This window comes from Bactrocera dorsalis, chromosome 4 (genome assembly GCF_023373825.1).
Source record: "Bactrocera dorsalis isolate Fly_Bdor chromosome 4, ASM2337382v1, whole genome shotgun sequence".
Taxonomy (NCBI): domain Eukaryota; kingdom Metazoa; phylum Arthropoda; class Insecta; order Diptera; family Tephritidae; genus Bactrocera; species Bactrocera dorsalis.
Genome location: NC_064306.1, coordinates 68,799,158 through 68,820,922, shown reverse-complemented (window position 1 = coordinate 68,820,922; position 21,765 = coordinate 68,799,158). Strand labels below are relative to the sequence as shown.

Genomic DNA, 21,765 nt, shown 5'->3' with positions numbered 1-21,765 from the left:
TTGGTGAACGTGTTATCTCACGAAATGGCCCAGTTAATTGACCGCCTAAGTCGTGCGTTTTGACGCCGTTAAACTATTTCGTGTGAGCTACGTCAAGTCTATAGTCTATGCCAACAAGCCAGCAGCAATTGATGAACTTCGTACGAATATCGAACGTGAAATTGCAGCAGTAATCTGCCGATTTATGCTTAAAAACCGTCGAAAATTAGGTTCAGCGTCTGGACATCTGCAAGCGTGGCTGTGTTTGCCGGCCATGCAAAAGAAATCGAGTTCCACACATAATGACATCAAGTGTACTTTCTCTTGTAGCGCTCTTATTGAAAATCCCTTTGTAATATTGTTTCTAGACCTTGAACAGGGTATATTAAGAATCGAGTGCTTATATGGCAAACTTTTTTATTCGACCAGGAATCTTCGCAAAATTTGGTAAAGATTATTACTCAATGTATTGCTACAATTTCGAACATAGGGTTCGGATCAAACCACTATAGCTTATGACTGTCATACAAAGTGACCGTTCAAACTAAAGTCCTTATGTAAAAAACTTTATTACTTATTAAGGTATCTTCTGATGCTATTATATTCAGCAACACTGTACTGTGCACTTATTTGCAGTGCAATCTAATGCCAGTTACTTGCGCTTAACCGAGTGCACTGGCGCTAATAGTAATCATATTGGACTGCCATGCAACTGGGTCCAAGTTGTGTATACCATACATACATACATATGCACGTAATGTACATAGTACAAGTAGGTATGTACAACTATGTACATCCAAAGTGCATGTGTGCATCAGCTGCATATACCGCTCGAATAGCAGAGGCGCACTGTAAGCCCAGTTACACGTTCTGCTCGCTTCGTCGCCTGTCACGGCGTGCTGCCGCTGCTGGGATGTTTGCACACACGGAATGCCGGGCGCGTTGAAAACAGTCGACCGTTGCCGGGTGTGCGACATTGGCGCGTCAGTGCAGAAATTCAAGTCTGTTAAATTGAATCTGGTTTGATTGCTTGGTTTGTTGCGTTTTCGTTTTGGTTCGGTTTGGAAGTGTCGAAAAGCCGCCGTTTCACGGGTAGTTGGACCAAACTGGTCGGGATTATTAATTGCGGTGAGTTTGCTCTAACAGCTGTATCGGTGTCGTGAGTGGAGTTTTGTGTTTGGAGTGGAAACCGTTATTCATTGGAGAGGCTTACATGTCATGTACCGTCGCTAAGAACAAGAAAACATGGTTACTAGATTTAAAAGCTTCGTAGAAAGTTAGGAATTGGAAACGAATTTACACTCTGTTTACCGTTAGATTAAATGGGTATATTCGATGAATGCACATTGCTAGAGATGGTGCGATATGAAAACTGGGTAAAAGTGAATAGTTGCGGTTGAAGAGTAACTGTAGATCTTTAATGATTTAGGAACCTGATAGATGCTTGAAAAGCTGGTATTACTCACTCTGTCAGGTGCAGGTGTAGATTACTGTGATGATAATAGCTCAGTGGTAATCGATAAGCACGCTTAAATATCTTAGATGTAGAGAATGACTGTGGAATACAAAATTTTTTGAATGTAGACCTTTTGGAATAGGTTTTTGTTTAATTCTACAGTTTTTCGAAAAAGTTTATTTAAATTTTTCAAAAAATATTTAACATTTTATAAATAAGTTGATCGATTTTTATAAAATTTTATCGATATTTTAAATGTTTTATCGATATTTCTGTGATATATTGGCGTTGGCTTTTTGGCTTTAAATTTTTACTAGTTTTTGTACCACTTTTTTGAGTTAAGCTTAAATACAACATCGATAAAATTTATTTCGATATATTTTTTTTCTCAATTTTTTTATAATTTTTGGAAAAAAATGTATTTTAAATATTATTATTTTCAAAATTTCTCAAAAGTTAGTTATCGATACTTTCAACGTCGAAAATTATAATTTTTGTTTTTGAAATGGTAACTGCTAATAAATCGAATCGTTTTATATGTTTATTTTGATTTGAGACAGTAATAATAATTTTCGATAAAAATCTTTTGAGATAAAAAATGATAACACAAGCTTGTTATAATAATATCCGTTAAAAATCTTTCGAAAAAAAATTATAAAAAATTGATACAAAATATATCGAAAAATTTTGATCGATTCTTAGTTTTTCAAGTTATCGATAAATTTAACTTATTTTCACGGCATAGTAATATTTAATAAACATCTTTCGAAAACATATTTATAAAAAAATCGTAAAATATATCGATATTTTTTATCGATAATACATTTTTCAAATTATCGATAATTTTAACAATAAAAATGTTATTTTCAGGGCATAATTTATAGGTTATTTTTTATTTGAATATTTTCGATTACGTTCGATAAATTTTTGTCTGCTTTCATCTCCGATAGCAGTAAGCTTAAAGCCTATGTCCTTATATTTTAATGAGCAATTTTAAATTTTAGGTTCTGATTTCTAATTTAAATTAGTTATCGACACTTTCAACATTATGACTTTTATTATAAAAATGATAACCGCTAGTAAATCGAATCGTTTTATATTTGAGAAATTAATAATTTTGTTTCAAAGAAAAAAATTAGAAAAAAGTTTCTTTATTTCAGATATTAATAAAAATATTCGATAAAAATCGTTGGAAAAAATTTATGAAAAATCTATCAAAAAATATTTCGTAACAAATTTGATCGATAATTAGTTTTTCAGGTTATCGATAATTTTAATGATACAAATTTTATAGATATGTACTTAGTTTTTCAGGTTATCGATAATTTTAATGATGCAAATTTTATTTTTCAATGTCATAAATTATAGCTTAATTGATTATGATTGATTCTGTTCGATAAAATTAGTGTCTTATTCGTCTACGATAGTAATAATAGTAAAATTAAATTTTATCAAATTTATATTATAATATTTATAGCTTCGATTTATAATTTTAATTTAAATTTTTATGTTCTTGCTTTTTAAGTGGAAAAGAAAGAGTTTTTGTATGTTTTTTTCACATTTTTGATTAAAAAAATCTTTTAAAGCACTTTTAATCGAAATTTAGTTTTTCAAGTTATCGTTAAATTCTGCGATTAAAGTTCAAGGTTTTATTATAGCAATGATAGCAAGCGGTTTGAAACAGTAAAAATGGTTAATTTAGTTCAACTCTTGGTTGATCAAGTCTATAACGTGTTGTTGTTTTCCTTTCATAAAGGGTGTGCGCTCCATTTTCTGTCAGCTTTGCGTCATGTTAAATTGCCTTGCTGCACTGCCCGCCCGCTTATGTCATTGGCAATTTGTATCAATACTGCCATGAATGCGGCGTGTCCTCTTTGCAAATTGTTGCTACTTTACATACGCCACACATATGGACATACATATAATTGTACATATTGTACATTACATATCTCCTTACAGTACAATTAAAGTCTTATTGACTGGTTTACTCGTAAAGTGCCATCTCGACTTCGTACACTTTATTTAGATGCATTAAATTAATTTTTATAGTCAACAGTATCGTGTCACATAAATTTCTACTTATGCGCTTTTACCTTGCTCCACCCACTGGCCGCTGCGACAAGCTCGTCTCTGCTCCATTCGAACGCGTCGTCTTTCGCTTCGCAAGGCCATGACAAAAATGTGTGAAATAAAACGGCGACTTTGTTGTAATGGCACTTGCAGCTGGCAGCAGATAAACGACTTTGGACTGGTTGGTCACATTATCGCCAACTTGCCAAAAGGGGCGCCTCCGCGCAGCCGAACTTGAAAGCTTAAGTATCAACTCTGCCATTTATGCGCTTACGTAAGTACATATTTAAACGCACGTGTATGTGTGCGTGCCTGTGTGTGTGTGTTGGTGTAAAATGCAGTTGATAGCAATGCATTGCACACTCGCTTTCGGTATTCGGCATTCGCAATGAGCATTTCTCGCAGCCCCCTGTATTCTGCCAATTCCGACTGCCTCGGCATCTTCGCTAATTAATGTTGCAATTTCTCTTTGTTTTAATTTTGTAATTTTTTTACCTTCTTTATGCGCGCATTGGTACAATTTTTCCGCGCCTCCGCGTTGGCATTTAATTTATTTTTCGTTACAGTTGCCGCAATAAGTAGTGTAACTACCGTTCGTTCGTTGTATCTTTCTGATAAGATGTCACTGTCTCGTGTCTTTCATATTTTCTCAATTCAATTGTTATCGGTCGTGTTCTTACAACCCAGCGCTCGGCTACAAAAAAATATTTACCGATTTTTTGATTAGGATCTGCAAAATGTGTTTTGTGCCAACATAACTGTAAAAAAATTGGTGTATTTCTTTTACAAAATTCACAAGAAAATTGATAAATGTTCATGAATGGTAGCGCAACGTTACAGTGCTAGTCAACTTAATAGATACGAGCTGGAGGAAAATGTGAATTTAAAAATATCGATATGTATGTATTGAGAAAAGGAATGTGGCGGCTCCAGTATGCAGATGGATAGAGGCTGTACTGCGTGCTAGCATAGCTGAAACCACTGTGGGGAGCGTAAGACTTGGTACTACTAACCATAGAGTGGAGTTCTTCCCCCCTACTATGGAGACTAGTAGTAGATGGGCTCCTTGAGTTGCTCAACAAAAAATTGGGAAATTAGGATCGCCAGAGGTTAAGCCGATGACATTATTATAATGGAAACGATGATAAATTAGAAACACATTCTGCGGCATAGTTCAAAGTGGCTTAAGTCTAGTAAAGTAATGGTGCAATTACGTTATGGCGTTAAATATCAACGTCAACCGTCGTCCCTTTTTAAAAGGCAAACAATCTCTTTCGGGATTGAGCCGCTAACACTTGGTTGCAGGGTGAACGTGTTTACAGCTAGGGTAAAATTCTAGGCCATACATTAGACTCAACTTTACGGGTGGAATAGGAACGTGAATTAAACACTTGTCCACAGCACAGGCACTCATGATAGTGCAGACGCCTAGACGTCAGATCCTCTGAGTTGCAAGCCAGGTATCGTTAGGTGGGCTGTATACATGATTGGAAGGCTATTGTCACTTATGGAGCGGTTGCTTAGAGATCGAAGGCAACGCAGTCTTCGGTAGGCCTTCAACTATCGCAGCTACAAAAACTTGCCTGCGTCTGCGCTTCAGGAACAATGCGCACTTGCCCAACCGCAGCACTTGAAGTCTAGCTGAAGTTCACATCGCTGCATTTAGTGATCAATACAACAGAGGGTTTTGGCAAAGGAAAAAATAATGTCGCCTTCAAACTTATTAATGAGGATTCTTATGGGAAAATACATCCACTGGCGCTTCTTACCTAGAGACGGCGTTACGAAGATGGTTAAAACTTTTACAAAGATAGAAGTTTAGAGGTTATCTCACGGTAGTTAGGCGAAGTGGAGTGATTCACGGTCGACCGGAGCTATTGAAGGGGCAGCACCAGTGGTATACGGACTCGAAAAAAACTCGAAAGGATCCGGAAGGCACAAAAGTGGGACTGCATTAAAAACTAGTTCATTTTTCCGGAGATCATATCTAAGTTCTACTTGAACATGCTGTTTATACGTCAAACAGTCTTACAAAGGGAAATCCCGAAGTCACTATATTTTTTTATTTTTTTGTTGTACTTTCATACTTATCAAATTTTGAACTCAGGCTCTATTTTTCCCAGTAACAAATCGCTAGTTCATTGAAAAATCCAATGATCTTGTTGAATTGTCTTTTGTTACTCATTTATTACTGTCGATCGCCTGTCTGATCTTTCCAACGAATTTTAACAGATCAACAAAATATTTTAAGTGCCTGCTTTCTAAATCTGATCGTATGCAAGATTTCAAAGTAATATTAATAGAAAAACATGATAAACTCATGCATAGTATACTTGAATAACGGCAGATCACGAGTACTGGTGACAAATGCGCAATGGCAGCAGCAGTAGTAACTTACATGCCATAGTCCACAACACGCAATAGCAGTCATAATCTACAACTACCACATATGCATAAGTAGATCTCCTGTCGCGAATTAGCAATTACTAAAGTGCGTGATTGTGTCTAAGAGCTTGATAACTTTTTTTTAAAAATAGACCATACGCTATAATAAAGTCTGTCGAAAATACTATCGGTTCTTTTGTTTCTTCCCTCGCCAATATATTTTTTATTTGACTTTTTTTTTTTTTTTTTCACTTTCTTTCTAATTTTCTTTTTATTTTCTTTTTTTTCTTTTCTTCTTCTTTTTTTTCCTTTTTTTTTTCTGAGGCAGTGATTGGATTTCCCTTCAAAAAATGGCGGAGTAGTTCTGATATTTTCCTTTTTTTCTTTTTTTACTCCTTTTCTTTCATTTTTTTTTTTTTTCTTTTTCTTTTTTTTTTGCTTTTTTTACTTTTTGACAGCCTTTTTTTTTTTTTCCATCTACAACTCTTCATTTTTTTTTTCCTTTTCCTTTTGGTCTGTGGTTACTATGTATTTACTGTTTTACTGTCTGATCTTTCCAAACTTTTTTTTTTTTTTTTAACTTCTTCTTTGTAAGTGGCTTTTTTTTTGCTAAATCGATCTTTTTTTATTTTCTTTCAAAGTTTTCTTTTTTGAGGTTAGGATTGAATGCATAGTTTTTTTGACTTTTTTTTTTTTCTTTTTCAGACATGCGTGTCAAAGAGAAAGATGCTCAGTATGCTTTTTTTCTTTTTTTTCATTTTTTCTTTTTTTTTTTACTTCTAGCAAACGCGTGCACTTTTCATGAATTTTTTTTTTTTTTACCAAAATCAGTGTTCGGTTGAAATGTGTCTTATCGACAAATTTTGTTCAGCGATTTTCTAATGTGATGGGTTCGAATGGCTACGTTTTTTTTCTTTATTTGGGGTGAAGAGCAACCAGAAGCCTTTTTCAAGAACTTCCCCTTTTTCTCTTCGGAAAAAGCTTTTTCTGTTGGTGTATGTTGTACGCTGTGGAATTGGACTGCTTTTTTTTCTTTTTTTCTTTTGGACGCAACGTTACGGGAATGGCGACGCTATCGTTCGATTTTCCTTTTTGTTGCAAAAAGGAAGAACTGAACTTGGTTGACATTGTTTTTTCAACAGATGGCGAAGGGTTACATGCCACCACAGCTCGCGATCTATGGCCATTTTTTCTTCGGACAACATTCATCCAAGAAATGGACCGTAAGTGGCCACCAAGATCATGCGATTTTTTTTTTAGACTATTTTTTGTTTGTCACGTTTATTTGAATAAGCCAGCAACTATTCAAGATGTTGGTTCATGACAAACATTTACTTCGGGCTATTCCGGCCGAAGATAATGCTTTCGATTTAAAGTTGCTTCCAAAATTGACTTTTTTCCTTTTTCTTCCGCGGTCAACATTAATGAAATCTTTTCAAAAGTAATGTATGACCCATCTAACGTTTTTTCTTCCGATGAGATTTCTGCAAATTTTATGCGTTTTTTTTATTTTAAAATGTTTTTTTCTTCTTTTTCTTTTTTTACTTACCATATATTAATAGAAAAAACAGATACTCTTTTCTTTCTTCTTATACCTGAATAACGGCGATTTCTTTCTTTTTAATTTTTCTTTTGTTTTCACTACAAAAAAATGCATAAGTAGATTTCTTTTTGACATTTTATGTACACTAGATATAAGCACACAAACGTTTTCGCTTCGATAACTCCGCACTCAAGCTTTCTCTTCCTTTCTTCGTGGTTGTAAATCTGACGTTGTTAGGCTGCGTGCTGCGCTTCGCCTTTATTTTCTCTTTTTTCACAAGGCCTTTTTTTGCGCATTTGCTTGTAAGTGATGTAGTGCGTTGATGATTACATAGCATATTATTTTTACAGACCATAACTTAATGAATATTTTGGCGATATTGAAGTTTACACGATCTTTTTTCACGCTTTCTTTTTTTTACACTCTTTTTTCTTCTCTTGCTTTTTGTGTGGTATTTACTTTATATACGCTTTCCCTGCAGCGGATTCCAAAGGTTTCTGCACCCATCATACCACAGCAGCCAGCGCGCTGTGGTGCAGGTAATGAGCTGAGGCGGCGCAAAATGCGAAGATGCACTTTGGCACGCCAAGAGCGGTGTGGCTCTGTGATTGGTCACGATGCTTAAGTAAAAATGATTTTACGCCAAATTATTTGAGCCAATTAAGTACTTTAAAAATTTTTCGCTTTTTCTGTTGCTTTTACTTTTTTTGCTGTTTGTCTTTTCAAAAAGTTTATCTCCAAATTATTTAGGTCAACTATTATTAGAGCTTCTTCAGTGTTCAATAAAAAGTATTACGTCTTGAACAAGGTATATATATTAAGTTGGCAACAATGTTTGTAACACCCAGAAAAATCGGAGACCATGTAAAGTATATACGTATATCTCTAAATGATTAGCTTTCTGAGCTGAGTCGATTTAGCCATATCCGTCTCTATATTTTTACTTTTCTCCTCTTTCTTCTTCTTTTTTCTTTTTAGATATTTTCTGAAATGGCACACATGTCTTTTCTTCCCAAGAAAACTTTCTTTCGTGAATGAAATCGGCGATATCGGACCAGTATAGTGTTTTTCTTTCTTTTTTTTTTTTTCCTGCAATCGGATAAGGAGCTTGTGTACGGAAATTCTTTCTTGTTTTTTTTTTTTTTCCTTTTTTTTTTACAGATATCTTATTTGAAAACGTTAGATTGGTTCATGGACATTTACTTTTGAAGAAAATTTCATAAATTGGTTCGGATCGGATCACGGCTGGCGTTTAGGTATGGTCATCGGAACGATCGGGTCCAAGTACTTGTATGGGCAACTTTTTCGAGCATTCGGCGAGAATATCTGCACGAAATTCTTCCGGAAATGTGTCTTCCAAGCGGAATCAGTGCTTGCTGAGGAAATTTTCTGTAGATCTTTAGACTATGGACGTATGGTCCCCATACAAAAATAGTCTAAAGGCGTTACATCGCATGAATTCAGGTACTTGGTAGGCCAACTTTACATCTGATGAGGTCCATTTCTTGAGATCGGAATTGGGTTATTGTCCGAATGATGGAATCTCCCTCAGTGAAATTGGCCATAGAATCGCGAGCTGTGTGGCATGTAGCTGCCCATACTTGTTGAACGACCACATGTCATGGAACCAAGTTCCAGTTGACGAGATATCCCTTTTTACGCAACAAAAGGGTATTTGTTGAGCATCGAAGATCGCGATCGCCATTCACCGTAACGTTGCGTCCAACAGCATCTTTGAAAAAATTAGCGTCCAATGATTCCACCAAGCGTGCAAACCACACCAAATCAAGTGCAGTTGTATCGGGAAAATGCATTGAAGCGACAGTTCTTGACAACGAAAGCTTGACATTGAGTACTGCTCTACAAGGCAATGAGTGCGCAACTGATAAAATTGCTTATTTACGTAGCCATTCAAACCAGAAATGAGCCTCACGCTGAACAAAAACACGCGCGCTCAAAACACATTTCGAAACCGAACACTTGCTTTTGGTAATTATATAAGCGTTGCTCGATAGTAACATCTATTCATGATGGAAATGTCAAAGCATTCCCACTTGAGCATGTTCTCATTTGATCTTAACCAGTTTGAAATCCACGTGATGTTACGAGTTGTCAATAAATCCTACCATGCAATTAAATCCTACCTCAAAATAATCACCCGTTAGATGTAGAATAAATAGGCGTGATTTTTTTTTTTAAGAGCTTGATAACTTTTTTAAAAAAAAAAATTTTTTAAAAAAGTTTGCAAAATTCATCGGTTCTTTATTTGCACAACGTTAGATGCAATGGTTCATGACAGTTTACAGTATTTTGAAGGGATATGTATAATTATCAAATGTTGACCAAGCGGCTGCTGTCTTGGCACTTTGCCATAAACGTCCAATTGAATTACGCCTGCAACTTTTCGAGCTAATTTCGCTAAGCGGAATGAGCCCGAATTCTTCGAAATGTTGGTCGTTCAAAGCTGTGTTCCAAGTAGTTGCGGGTTTATTTCTGTAGACTTTAGACTTGACGTAGCCCACAAAAAATAGTTAAGTGAGCGTTTAAATGCATGATCTTGGTGCCAACTTACGGGCTTTTTTCCATTACAACTTGAGATGAATTTGTTGTCCGAATTCTGCCCTTTCTCTACAAAATGGCCATAGAATACAGCTGTGTGGCATGTGGCGCCATCTTGTTGAAACCACCAGTCAACCAAGTTCAGTTCTATCCATTTTTGGCAACCAAAAAGTTTGTCTAGCATCGAACGATAGCGATCGCCATTAACCGTAACGTTGCGTCCAAACAGCAGTTCAATTTGAAAAAATACGGTGCCATGATTATCCACCAGCGTACAAACCACACCAAAACAGTGGAGTCGTTATTCGGGATGCATGGGCAGTTCTTGAACGGCTTCTTGTTGCTCTTCGACCCCCAAAGCGCAATTTTGCTTCATTTACGTGAGTCATTCAACCAGAAAAATGAGCCTCCATCGCTGAACAAAATTTAGCGATAAAACACATTTACGAAACCGAACACTGATTTTGGTAATAAAATTCAATGATTTGCAAGCGTTGGCTCGTATTTTCAGTAAGTCTATTCATGATGAAATCTGTCAAAGCATATGAGCATCTTTTCATCTTTGACATCATGTCTGAAATCCCACGTGATACTGTCACAACTGGAAATCCTTATCAACCTCAAAAAAAATTTCAAACGTTATAAACACTACAAAGACATGCATTACTGCCAATTCGATAAGCTCCGACATGATTTTCAACGCCGTTCAATATACATCATTCGTGGTGGTAACATCGTGACGTTGCACTGCCGAGCTGACCGCTTCGCCACTTCAACACGGCCTTTGGAGTTGCGTTTGGCTTGTAAGTGATGTAGTGCGTTGATGATTACATAGCATATTATTTTTACAGACCATAACTTAATTGAATTATACGCTTGGCGCATATTTGAAGTTTACACGATCAGCGATCACGCTGCGTGGCGCACACTTCTACACTTTTTCGTGCCACACACACACAACAACGGTAACGGAAAATTGCTTTTTGTGTGGTATTTACTTTTTATACGCTTTCCCTGCAGCGGATTACAAAGGTTTCTGCACCCATCATACCACAGCAGCCAGCGCGCTGTAAGGAAATGCAGGAATTTCGAGCGAGCAGGCGTAAATCGAAGAGCTGCATCTTTGGCACGCCAAGAGCGGTGTGGCTCTGTGATTGGTTCAGACGAACCGCTAGTCGTAAGTCCAACCAAAATGATTTTACGCCAAATTATTTGAGCCAATTAAGTACTTAAAAATGGAGGGTCAATCGCTGGAGAGCTGATTTGGGCTTTATTGTTTTTTTTTTGATGGTTGTCTTGGACCAAATAATTTTTAATATAAAAGCCAAATCCTGTCGTACTGTGAGGTTAACGTATATTAGAGAATTAAGTTAGCACTTTGCCAGCGGATAAAAAGTTAGTATGTCTTCAGCAGGACAATGGTATGATGTACGTATATTAAGTTGGCGCAGCATGTTTGAACAACCCAGATCATCGGATATGGCTCTGTACAACGGTATATACATAGTATATCTATAAATGATTAGCTTAGGAATCTAAGGTGCGATTTAGCAGTGTCCGTCTAACAAGTTTCTGTCTGCTATATATACGCCAAAACTAGTCCACCAGTTTTTTAGCTTTGGGATCTGAAATTTGGCACACATTCTTTTCTTCCAAAGAAACGATGCTCGAACATCTCGTTGAAGTCGGCGATATAGGCCGATGTGTAGCGGTAATAGCTTTCATACAAACTGAAATCGGATAAGGACTAATGTATGGAAAAATTTATTCTTAGTATTTTACGAGATATCTTCATGAAATTTGGCATGGAGTAATATCTAAGAAAATAATGCAAACTCCGAAGAAATTTTTCGGATCGGATCACAGTAAACATCCACTAGCTGGATTTTTTTGACAAAACGAACGATCGGTGGCAAACTGCTTGTATGGAAACCTTTTTTTATGACGATGATATCTTCACGAAACTCGGAATCTCTGCTGAAAGTTTGTTTTAAATCGTATCACTATAAACCTATAGCTGTATACAAAATTGTCTGTTCCGGAACCAAGTACTGTATGACAAACTTTTTAATTGGGGGAGATATCTTCACGCAAATTCGGAACCCTACCGATTCGACTTTTCTTCATTATACCTTGAGGACAAAGTGATGATCTCCGAAAAAAATTATTTCGGACGCAGCTATAACTAGAGCTGCCATACAGTTGAATGATTTCCGCCGCCGCTCCCGGAATCAAGTTAGAGCCATTTGGCGAGATATTTGACATACAGTTATTTCTAAGCTTGTCGAATCACTGATAAAATTAGTATGGTTCGGAGTCCACTATATCAGGCCTATATTTGGCCACTGACAAATTGTAACAGACTTAAAAAAACCGACTCAGACACATAGTATAGTAGCATGAGAAACTGTGAGGTTTTAAATTATACATAGGTGCGTTAATATTCTGATTTCTTTCTTTTTATGGACCACTCTAGCATTCCACTTATGTATCACCTTCTTGATCTTAACAGTTTGTAATGTCCCAGCCCGGTGATTTGACGAGTCTGGCACCATAAACACCATCATTAAATGTACTTAGATTTAGATCTTCAGGCATAAAAATTGACTTTATTAGTATCTTAAATAAGTGATTAAATGCTGGTTTTATGGCTGAAGAATTTCGCCTTAGCTGAATATCACAAATTTACTTACAATGTTTACATGAATTTTTCGGCTACGTATGTAAAATCATTTTGTTGGTGCCGCTAATTTTTTAATTGTAAATAGATTGGGCGTTCGTACTGGCACTTCTGCCATAAACGATATTGCAAGTACCCTCCACTTGACTAAGTTGCTACATAGTACGCAATGATCTAGTTTATAGTTAAGTTGGTGTGGTTCGGAAGTGGTGTTTATACATATTTTTGGTATTCTTCCCTTTTTCAGTTAGGTTTTTGCTGCCAACCTTGCTATCTATCATTACAGCAAAGTGCTCTCCAATTCTGTCTCCTTCTTTGTTATATTGCAGCCTTTTCTACATTACTCTCCCAGTGATTATGTATATTGCTGTCGTTGTAATTGCAATGAAGATATTCCGCCGCCGCTTGGTCCCACCGATTTAACAGCCTTTAGCATTTATTATTCTTTGTCGCCGCACTTATTTAGTATGCGAGTCCACACCCAACAAGCCTTACATTGGCCACTGACTTATAAGCACTTAAGCGCTCATGCACATAGTATGTAAGTGAGCTGTGAGCTGAGGGAATATACATACGTGCAAATTTCTGACTCCTTTTCAACCACTCTGCACCTACCGCGCACCTCTCTTGATCAAACAAGCGCGTGTAATGCCCAGCGGTGCGCTTATTGAGCAGTCTGGCCACCATAAGCAGCTTGCCTTAAGCTTCACCTCGCCGCTCTTACGTGTATTGTTGCTCTTGTAAGCGTTTACGCCGGAAATTCTGCGCCTTCTTCATAATATAAATGATGTTTGAGCAAGAATTTCGCTTCAGTCCACGAATTCTCACTTCCTTTACTAGTTTTCTCACATTTCGGTTATCACAAATAAATCATTTTGTTGGTGTACTAATTTTTTAATTGAAATTGCTTGCGGTACTATTCTCCCGGCCAATGCTTACAAGTTTACATACGTACGTACTTAGTCTAGTCTTTAATTTGGTTCATGGGTATATACATACATACATACATAGTTATGTAACCAGGCCCCTAACTCCGCCATTATTGTTTATTCATTTATGGCCTATAAATTTAGCAAAGTGCTCTCATTCTGTCTTCTTCTCTTTGGAGTAATTGAATTCCGTGATTCTGATCGTGTCGTGTAATTTGCAATGAAGATATTTCGCTTACTTACATGAACATGTCTGATAGCATTTCTTGTTTTGCCTCGACGCAGGCAGATTGGCCTAGCGCTGAGTGCGATCTGGAGTTGAAGCGCACTTCAGAATATAACATATGCCTATGTATGTTCATATGACTGTCTGCTGTCGGGATCACTGTTCGTGGGTATTCAGCTCTCAACATTGTATTATTCACGTGGGACATCAATGTATTTATATACTTATGTATTCAAGTCCAAGCTCTGGGCTTTACGCGGAAGCGTTGGGTACAGTGTCTCAATAGGGATTTTGTCACAAGAAGGCGGTGGTTCAGCCAGGACGTTGTCGTGGTGCCCCCCAATTTCACTAAAAATCGGTTTCACACAACGTGTCATACAACGCTTGGATATTGATTAGATTAGCTTGAGATTATTACGAGAATTCGCTTAAATCAATGGCTACTGTAAGAGCTCTTCGCGTACCACATTTCCGTTAAAGAAAAGCCCGTAGCAAGGGCAAATCATGGCGAAAGTATGCCTTCAGGGTCATTGTGAAAAAATTCGAATCAAGAGCATCGTTTACAGGAATTGCTTCCAGAAAGGTATAAGACGAAGTCGATTTAAAAAATGTTATTGAAAGAATCGTCACAAATCTTTAAAAAACTTTAAAATAGACTCCTTCTGCCTCGATGCAGTGTAGTGACCAGCGCAATTTTCAATCATTTGAAGGCGTCATGGAAGGCATTCTGCTTAACCTTTAGAGCTGATGTGCAGCTGCTTGATCCCCTCTGGGTAAGCTGCTTGTGGAGGCCACATCTGAGCTGTAGGGCGGCTACAGGAAGCGTGCGGGTTACCGGGCCTTGGTTGGGTAGCTGTTCACAAGAAAAGCGGTGTGAGCCAGGACGTTGTCGTGGTGCAACTTCCAATCGGCTGCGATGTCTTGTCGGTCCCGATTGACCTTTCGTTTAATTCTTTTGAAGACGTCAAACTTAGCGTTGACGATTCGTCCAGGAGGAACAAATTCATCGCGGACAATGCCTTTTATGTCAAAAAGGGCAATGAGCATCGTTTTCACTTTGGATTTGCTTCCAATACGGTCGTCATCAGCGACCTCTTCCCAGCCCTCCAAAAAGGCTTGGTGCCACCGAAACACACCACTTGTTGCGAAAACAACATCTGAGTAAGCCTGCTTGGTCATATCAAACGTCTCTGTCGCAGATTTACCGAGTTTCACACAGAATTTAATTGCGTACCTCTATTTTCGGCTTGCACCACTCACAGAAATTCATCGCGCGAAAATGTTTGTCCTGACTCGCCAGCTGCTCGGAGACAACTGACAATTCCTATTACTTTCCGAGCAAACCCTGTAAGCCGTCCAACCATTTAAGTCTCTCTCCGATAACAACATGGTGAATTTTGCGGTTGGATTTGGCTCTGGATCCGTATAAGATTGTGTTGGCACAAGAACTGAAGCCGATAGACCATTTGAATGGCCGTCGCCTTGCCGATTGGCCGCGATTTTCTTTGAACTTCTTATTTTGTGATTTAAACGCTTTGTCAACAAACAAAATTGTCGCTATTGGGACGAGTAGAATCCTTGTGCTTCCCTAAAAATTTACCTTTTGGTGTGGGTTTTAGCTTAGCGTCATCTTCGGGCCTTATTCCTTTCGAAATGATCAATCATCCTCAGTAGCGAGCGTTATTATACGAAGACGACCATCTTTTTCCCAGAATTTGATAAAATCGATGCGAACAATCTCTATTTCTAACAGGACGAAGCGCTGCTTCATATAGGACGTCCAAACATGGACACATTGCGTTTGGTGGTTCCTTAAATTCGAGAAATGGCCGCTAAGGTCACGCGATTTAACGCTTCTAGTCTTTCCTTTGGAAGTATGTTAAATCAAAGGCTTACGCCAATCAACCAACACCACTCGAGGAGGTCGAAGACAGCTTATTTGACAGCTATCTCTCTAGGAAATTTTACGACTCTAAAAATCACTCTATATATTACATAATGAAATATGGCCTTACCATATTAGTTTTCTTGGTGGAAACAAAAACTAAAAATCGATTAATTTCTACCTGTATTTTCTAATTCTTCCGTTGAAGTTCAATAAGCACTTCTTGCCAGCACTTTGAATTGCAAGCGTCATGCTTCGCGTAAGTGCTTTCAATATAATTGATTTCGGTTTATTTACATCGCAGCCGAAGCAATAATCCCCACCGTCACCTCCTGCAATAATTAATTTATATCTTTATTGAACGCTTTATGCATTGTAATCGTAGTAGTTCATCGTCGCAAATCGGTGGCGGCATCTGTGGCGTCACTGACGTCTAGCTTCCTGTCACTGCGTCTTCGCTGCCGCCGTTGTCATCATACGACACACGAGCATATGTACGAACGAAGCAAAGACTGATGCGCCCAATTCCTCTGAATGCTGTCGTCTTGCCTCTATGTTACTCTGCGCCGTTTTTCTAAATTTAGCCATACAAACATTGATGTCAGCTCCCAGCCCTGTCTTGTGTATGGCGCATGCGCATGCTTGTTTATAAAAATGCAAAGCGCGTTCTGTGCGAAAGCAGTTGCAGTTGTGCGTTGCATATGAATTTGTGATTTGCAATTTGTTAAATGAAAGACAATCGCTTAAAAATGCGTAATCGGCCGAAAAAGAGGCTTATGGATAGCGATGGACTGGAGTGATGACGACTATCATCACCAAATCCGAGTCCATACATAAATACATATACAATTGCTTAGGTGCTTGGCAGGATTGTACGCGAGTTGTGAGTTTCGTCGAGTTCCACGCATGCCTGCCACATATTTCATTAAAGTGTTCGTTAGAACCGTTCCGGTTTGTTGAAATACTCGTTCCACTAACACCGCATTTCCACTGTAGACTTCGTTAGCAGTTTGAGCAAGCACTTAGCCGCTTGGCAGATTTATGTTTGAAAATGTTGAAGAAATATTTTAGCTTATGATTGACGCGCTTATATCGGTGTCTTTAGTTTCGCACAAATTGAGCAATTAATTAAAGCTCACACATCAACCGAATACATATTCACTGCTTATTATCAACCTCAATTTATGCTTCTTCTTCTTTATTACAGATTCATCAGCTTAGTCCCGCATTTTCCAACACCTCGTCAGTTTCATTAAAGTCGTCACCATTGCTCCTCAACCAGTAAGCAGTACAATGAATGGTCAAAGCTATGAGCTGAACCATACGAACGGTGATATTATATCACAGAATCAGCAGAAGGGCTGGTGGACCATTGGCCTGATTAATGGCGCACACAGGTATATGACGGCTGAAACTTTCGGCTTCAAGTTGAATGCGAATGGCGCCAGCCTCAAGAAGAAACAACTATGGACATTGGAGCCATCAAATACCGGCGAAAGTGAGTATTGTGTAGAACTTGTTGCATTTACATTATGTTCCGTTTGATTATAAAATATTTTGTAACTAAAATATAATTTAGTGCCAATATTTGTGAGAACCTTTGTGAAGTTCTTTATGAAAGACTAGAAAAGTTTAAACCGGCGGTGGTTGCAGTCTTAAACCCACATCAACCGAAAAAGAGTCATAATTTTGACTAAAGGCTGGTTTTGAATAAATGATGGGACATTATTAAGTGACATGACACTTAAACGGGAGACGAAGCAAAAATGGCACAGCAACTTTCTGAATATGTTCTCGGTGTATTTCTTCATTGGTATAAACACCACTTAGGCGGTTATAGCCGAGTTAACAACAGCGCCCCAGTATAGTGTGGCCTGGTCCTTCTTCACCTAGTCTTTCCAACGGAGTGGAGGTCTTCCTCTTCCTCTGCTTCCCCGTCGAATACTCTCAGAGCTAGAGTGCTTTTATCCATTTGGACGACACGATCTAGCCGGCGTAGCCGCTGTCTCTTAATTCGCTGAACTATGTTAATGTCGTCCTATATCTCGTATCGTTATCCATCAACGGTGGTGTTAGTCATTGGCAATGCGCAAAGTACCACAAATCATCCGCAGAACCTTTCTCTCGAAAACTAATACCGTCAACTCATCAGATGTTGTCATCGTCCATGTCTCCGCACCATATAGCAGGACGGGGATGATGAGTGCTTTTAGAGCTTGGTCTTTGTTCTTTGAGAAAAGACTTCACTTCTCAATTATCTACTTAGTCCAAAGTAGCACCTGTGGGCAAGAGTTATCCTGGGTTTGATTTCGAGGCTGACCTTGTTGTTGGTGTTAATACTGGTTCCAACATAGACGAAATTATCTACGACTTCAAAGTTATGACTGGGAGCCAAGTAGCGAGTACGGCGACTATTTGTTTGATGACAGAAGATATTTCATCTTGCCCTTGTTCACTACCAGACCCGTTTGCTTCGTTTTCTTATCCAGTCTGGAGAAACAGAACTAATGGTCATTGAGGCCAATGATATCAATATCATCGGTGTGCGCCAGCAGTTGACCACTCTTATAGAAGATTGTATCTTCTCTATTCAACTCTGCAGATCGAATTATTTTCTCCAGGAGTAAATTAAGGAAGTCGCACGAAAGGAAGTTGCCTTGGCTGAAACCTCGTTTGGTATCGACGGACTCGGAGAGGCCCTTACTGATCCTGACGGAGCTTTTGGTATTGCTTAACTTCAGTTTACATAGTCGTATTAGTTTTGCAGGGATACCAAATTCAGACATCGCGGCATAAATGCAGCTCCTTTTTGTGCTGTCAAATCGACGAATAGATGGTGTGTGTCGTTCCTCTTGTGCTCGTTTTCTACTTTTTCAATTTTCCCAAGATCATGATTTATAAAAAAATTTTAAAAATTGTTCCCATGACATTATCAATACATGCATGCATTCATACTTACTGAAATGGCGCGCATTATAGAAAAATTTTATTATTACTAAATTTCTCTGTGCCATGTGAATTCTCAGGCACTTGGAACGCGCACCAATTGATGAACGCGTAAAATTTACAATAACATATTTATATATTTTAATGGTGTTCATATCTATTTGATGGGTGTTAATGGACATTTCCATTTGCCATTGTCGCTCTAAGCAGTTGGAAATTTAGATTGTCTCCTATACATACAGACAAATGTAGTTTGAGTCGCTTTTGCATTAAGCAAATGATGCAGTGACACTACTCGTTTGCCAACACGCTCTCATTACTGCTACACTTGCGGTGTCATCTTGCGCCTTGCAGCCATGCAACGTGGCCGTGCGTCTGTGTGGTTGTGTGGCTGTGCAGAAAATAGATTAAATGGCAGCTGAGCATTTGCTAGCGCGTCGCTGACCGCCTTTACCTGCGACTGCTGGTAGCATGTTGACCGAGTTGATTGCCTGACACGAAAAGCGTTGTTATTGTTGCAGCAACAGCAGCTGGCTGGCGGCCACTGTACGTTCATAATTTATAACGTGATTGTGTGGAAAAGGTGGCAGCACATAACGGCGACCGCCAGACGTCCAATGCCGTTCATTGTTTTCCCGAGACGTGTTGCAGCGAAATTGTGGCATGCCACACGGCCGGCCGGCCGACCGGCTGCGCAGCGCCAACAACGTCAACAAGCAAATGAGCACACATAGCGCAACAAATGGTCAATGCGAAATTAATATTGCAACTTGTGAATGTGCAACGTGCAACGTGCTGTGGTGCACGGTCATCATACTCCAATTTTTCGCTAAACATTTTTAATGTTTGTTGCAGTTGTTGTTATTTGTGTGTTTGTTCTTGTTTTTGTATGCCGTTAAGTTGTATTAAAATGTTTGTTGTTGTTGTTATTGATTTATTTCTACATTTCTGTTGCATGCCACGCACATGATTTGGCGGCTGTCGCATCTTTAACCTTTCAAATTTGTTTGCATACCCACACACACACACACATATACATACATACAAATTGACATGCGTTTTCGCCGAAGATTAGTTTGCAATTCTTGTATGTGTACGTGTGTGTGTGTGCGCTTGTTGCACGGCGTTTTCGTGGCTGCCAAGCTGGCGATTGTTGCCATATAAATCATAGTGCAGTGTGCAACAACAACGCTTAGCAGCTGCGGTGGCTTATATCGCGCCTCGTATCAGCGCGCTTGGCAACAGCCGCGCAACGGTACACCTTGTTTGCTCAAGCATTTCGCAATCATGCAACAAACCTAACTGTTTGCAATCGACAGTATTAAGTTTAGCCATTCTGATTTTCTCACTTTGAGCATTGTTGTTGTTGTTATTTTTGTTATTGTGGTTGTGTATGTTGTTGTTGCCGCGGCTATTGGTAAGCGATAAGCAATCAGCTGAGCTCGATGCATTAAATTACGAACGTTGCACGTTCAGCATTCAAAATTCATTTATACACACACACATACATACATAGAAACGTTCATAATTGCGGTTGGGTGTGTCGTGGCCCAAACAGAGGCGGAAGACAGTGATCGCGTTGTCGTGTTGAACAAATTTAAATGCCAAATTTGATTTAGAGGTGTGCCACGGCTAGCAAATTGCAACGAAAATCCGCGTGCCACAAAATCCAGTATGATGACCTATGCATGTCGGCACAGTTAGTTAGTGTTCCAATTATGCGCGCTTAGCAAATCGATACTTTCTCGCTGTGTTGCCAGGACGACATGAAGATTCTATAAGAGTAGGAGGAGACTAAAATCGACGTCAGTTAAAGAAAAGCTTTTCCTTATGACAGCAAGCCAAATTCCGGTGTTTATTGATATTAGGTTATATCAAGTGCACTTTTTAGTAGAATAGTATAATTTAAACAGGATTTTTTCATTATGTAAAACATTTTAGGGAATTATAAATTCTGCCTTTTGATTCCATACTTTTGCCATCTTTCGAGTAAGATATTGATTCCACGCTAACAAATATCTTTTATTAAATTAGATTCACTTTGAGGATTGCATTGCATTTCAGAGCATATTGTGCTCTTTCCTGTTTTTACAACACCTAGTTTAACCCAGTCAAATCAAAGAGTCTTAGTAAGGTTCCTGGATTAATGAGTGTAAAGCTTTCTCTCACCGGATACAACTGCCCGATCGCCTGACTCCTTATTTTGGCAATTGCGGGTCAGTCCAGGAATATGTGCTCTGGTGTCTCTACTAGTCGCAGAAGCAACATTGGATGTGTGGAACAATGCCCTACTTAGTCCGAAATAGCAAAAAACTAGATCAAGTGGTTTTTGACGTGAAGGTTCTCCCATCCATACAAATTTGCAGAGACCAGAAAAAGTTATAGTCCAAAGATGCCAAGTCAGGAGAATATTATGGTGTCGTAGAACATCCCATTCGAGCTGCAAAAGCTGTTGATGAGTCATAATACTTGTGATCTCGCATTATCCGGCTGGAACACCATACCTTTTCTATTGATAAGTTCTAGCCTCTTCTTTTTGAGTGCATCACACAATTTGATAATCTTATCGCAATACACTTCAGAATTAATCATGGTATTGTCGAGCAAAAGCTCAACATAAACGATCCCTTTGAAACCCCTCCAAATTGATGGGAGAACCTTTTTTTGGTGACTTACGGTCTTCGAAGTGGTTTGAGCTGTTTCATCCTTTATAGACCACGATCTCTTGCGCTTTACATTATTTTAAACAACCCACTTTTCATTGCAATTTCGTTCTGTAAGAACATGAGGAACCCATATGTCATGCTTCGTCCCAGACGTTTCATGTCAATACTGAGAGTTCTTATTCGACGATTCAATAAGATACGCTGCTGTTATCAAAAGAAATTGCTTAGCGAACGACCCAATATACAGGTAAGCCCTTGAACGATTCATTAACTATTCAATGTGCTATCTATTTAATAAAGAAGGGTTCACTGAGATGTCTTAGAATCTCTTCTTCTTTACAGGCGTAACACCGCTTACGCGATTATAGCCAAGTCAGCAACAGCGCGCCAGTCGTTTATATACTCGTTGGATATTCCAAGCGAAGCCAGGTCCTTCTCCAC

At 38.6% G+C, this 21,765-nt stretch overlaps 1 protein-coding gene across 1 annotated transcript in view; it reads left to right on the top strand.

The window, feature by feature from the left end:
- The first annotated feature begins 933 nt into the window (after window positions 1–933).
- The window catches only part of LOC105224907 (protein singed), a 31,934-nt gene continuing 11,102 nt past the window's right edge, over window positions 934–21,765 (top strand). Inside the window, exons 1-2 of the mRNA XM_049455407.1 lie at window positions 934–1,107; window positions 16,920–17,210. Coding sequence (XP_049311364.1) covers window positions 17,006–17,210 — 205 coding nt within the window. The 5' untranslated portion in view covers window positions 934–1,107; window positions 16,920–17,005. The remainder of the gene's footprint in view (window positions 1,108–16,919; window positions 17,211–21,765) is intronic.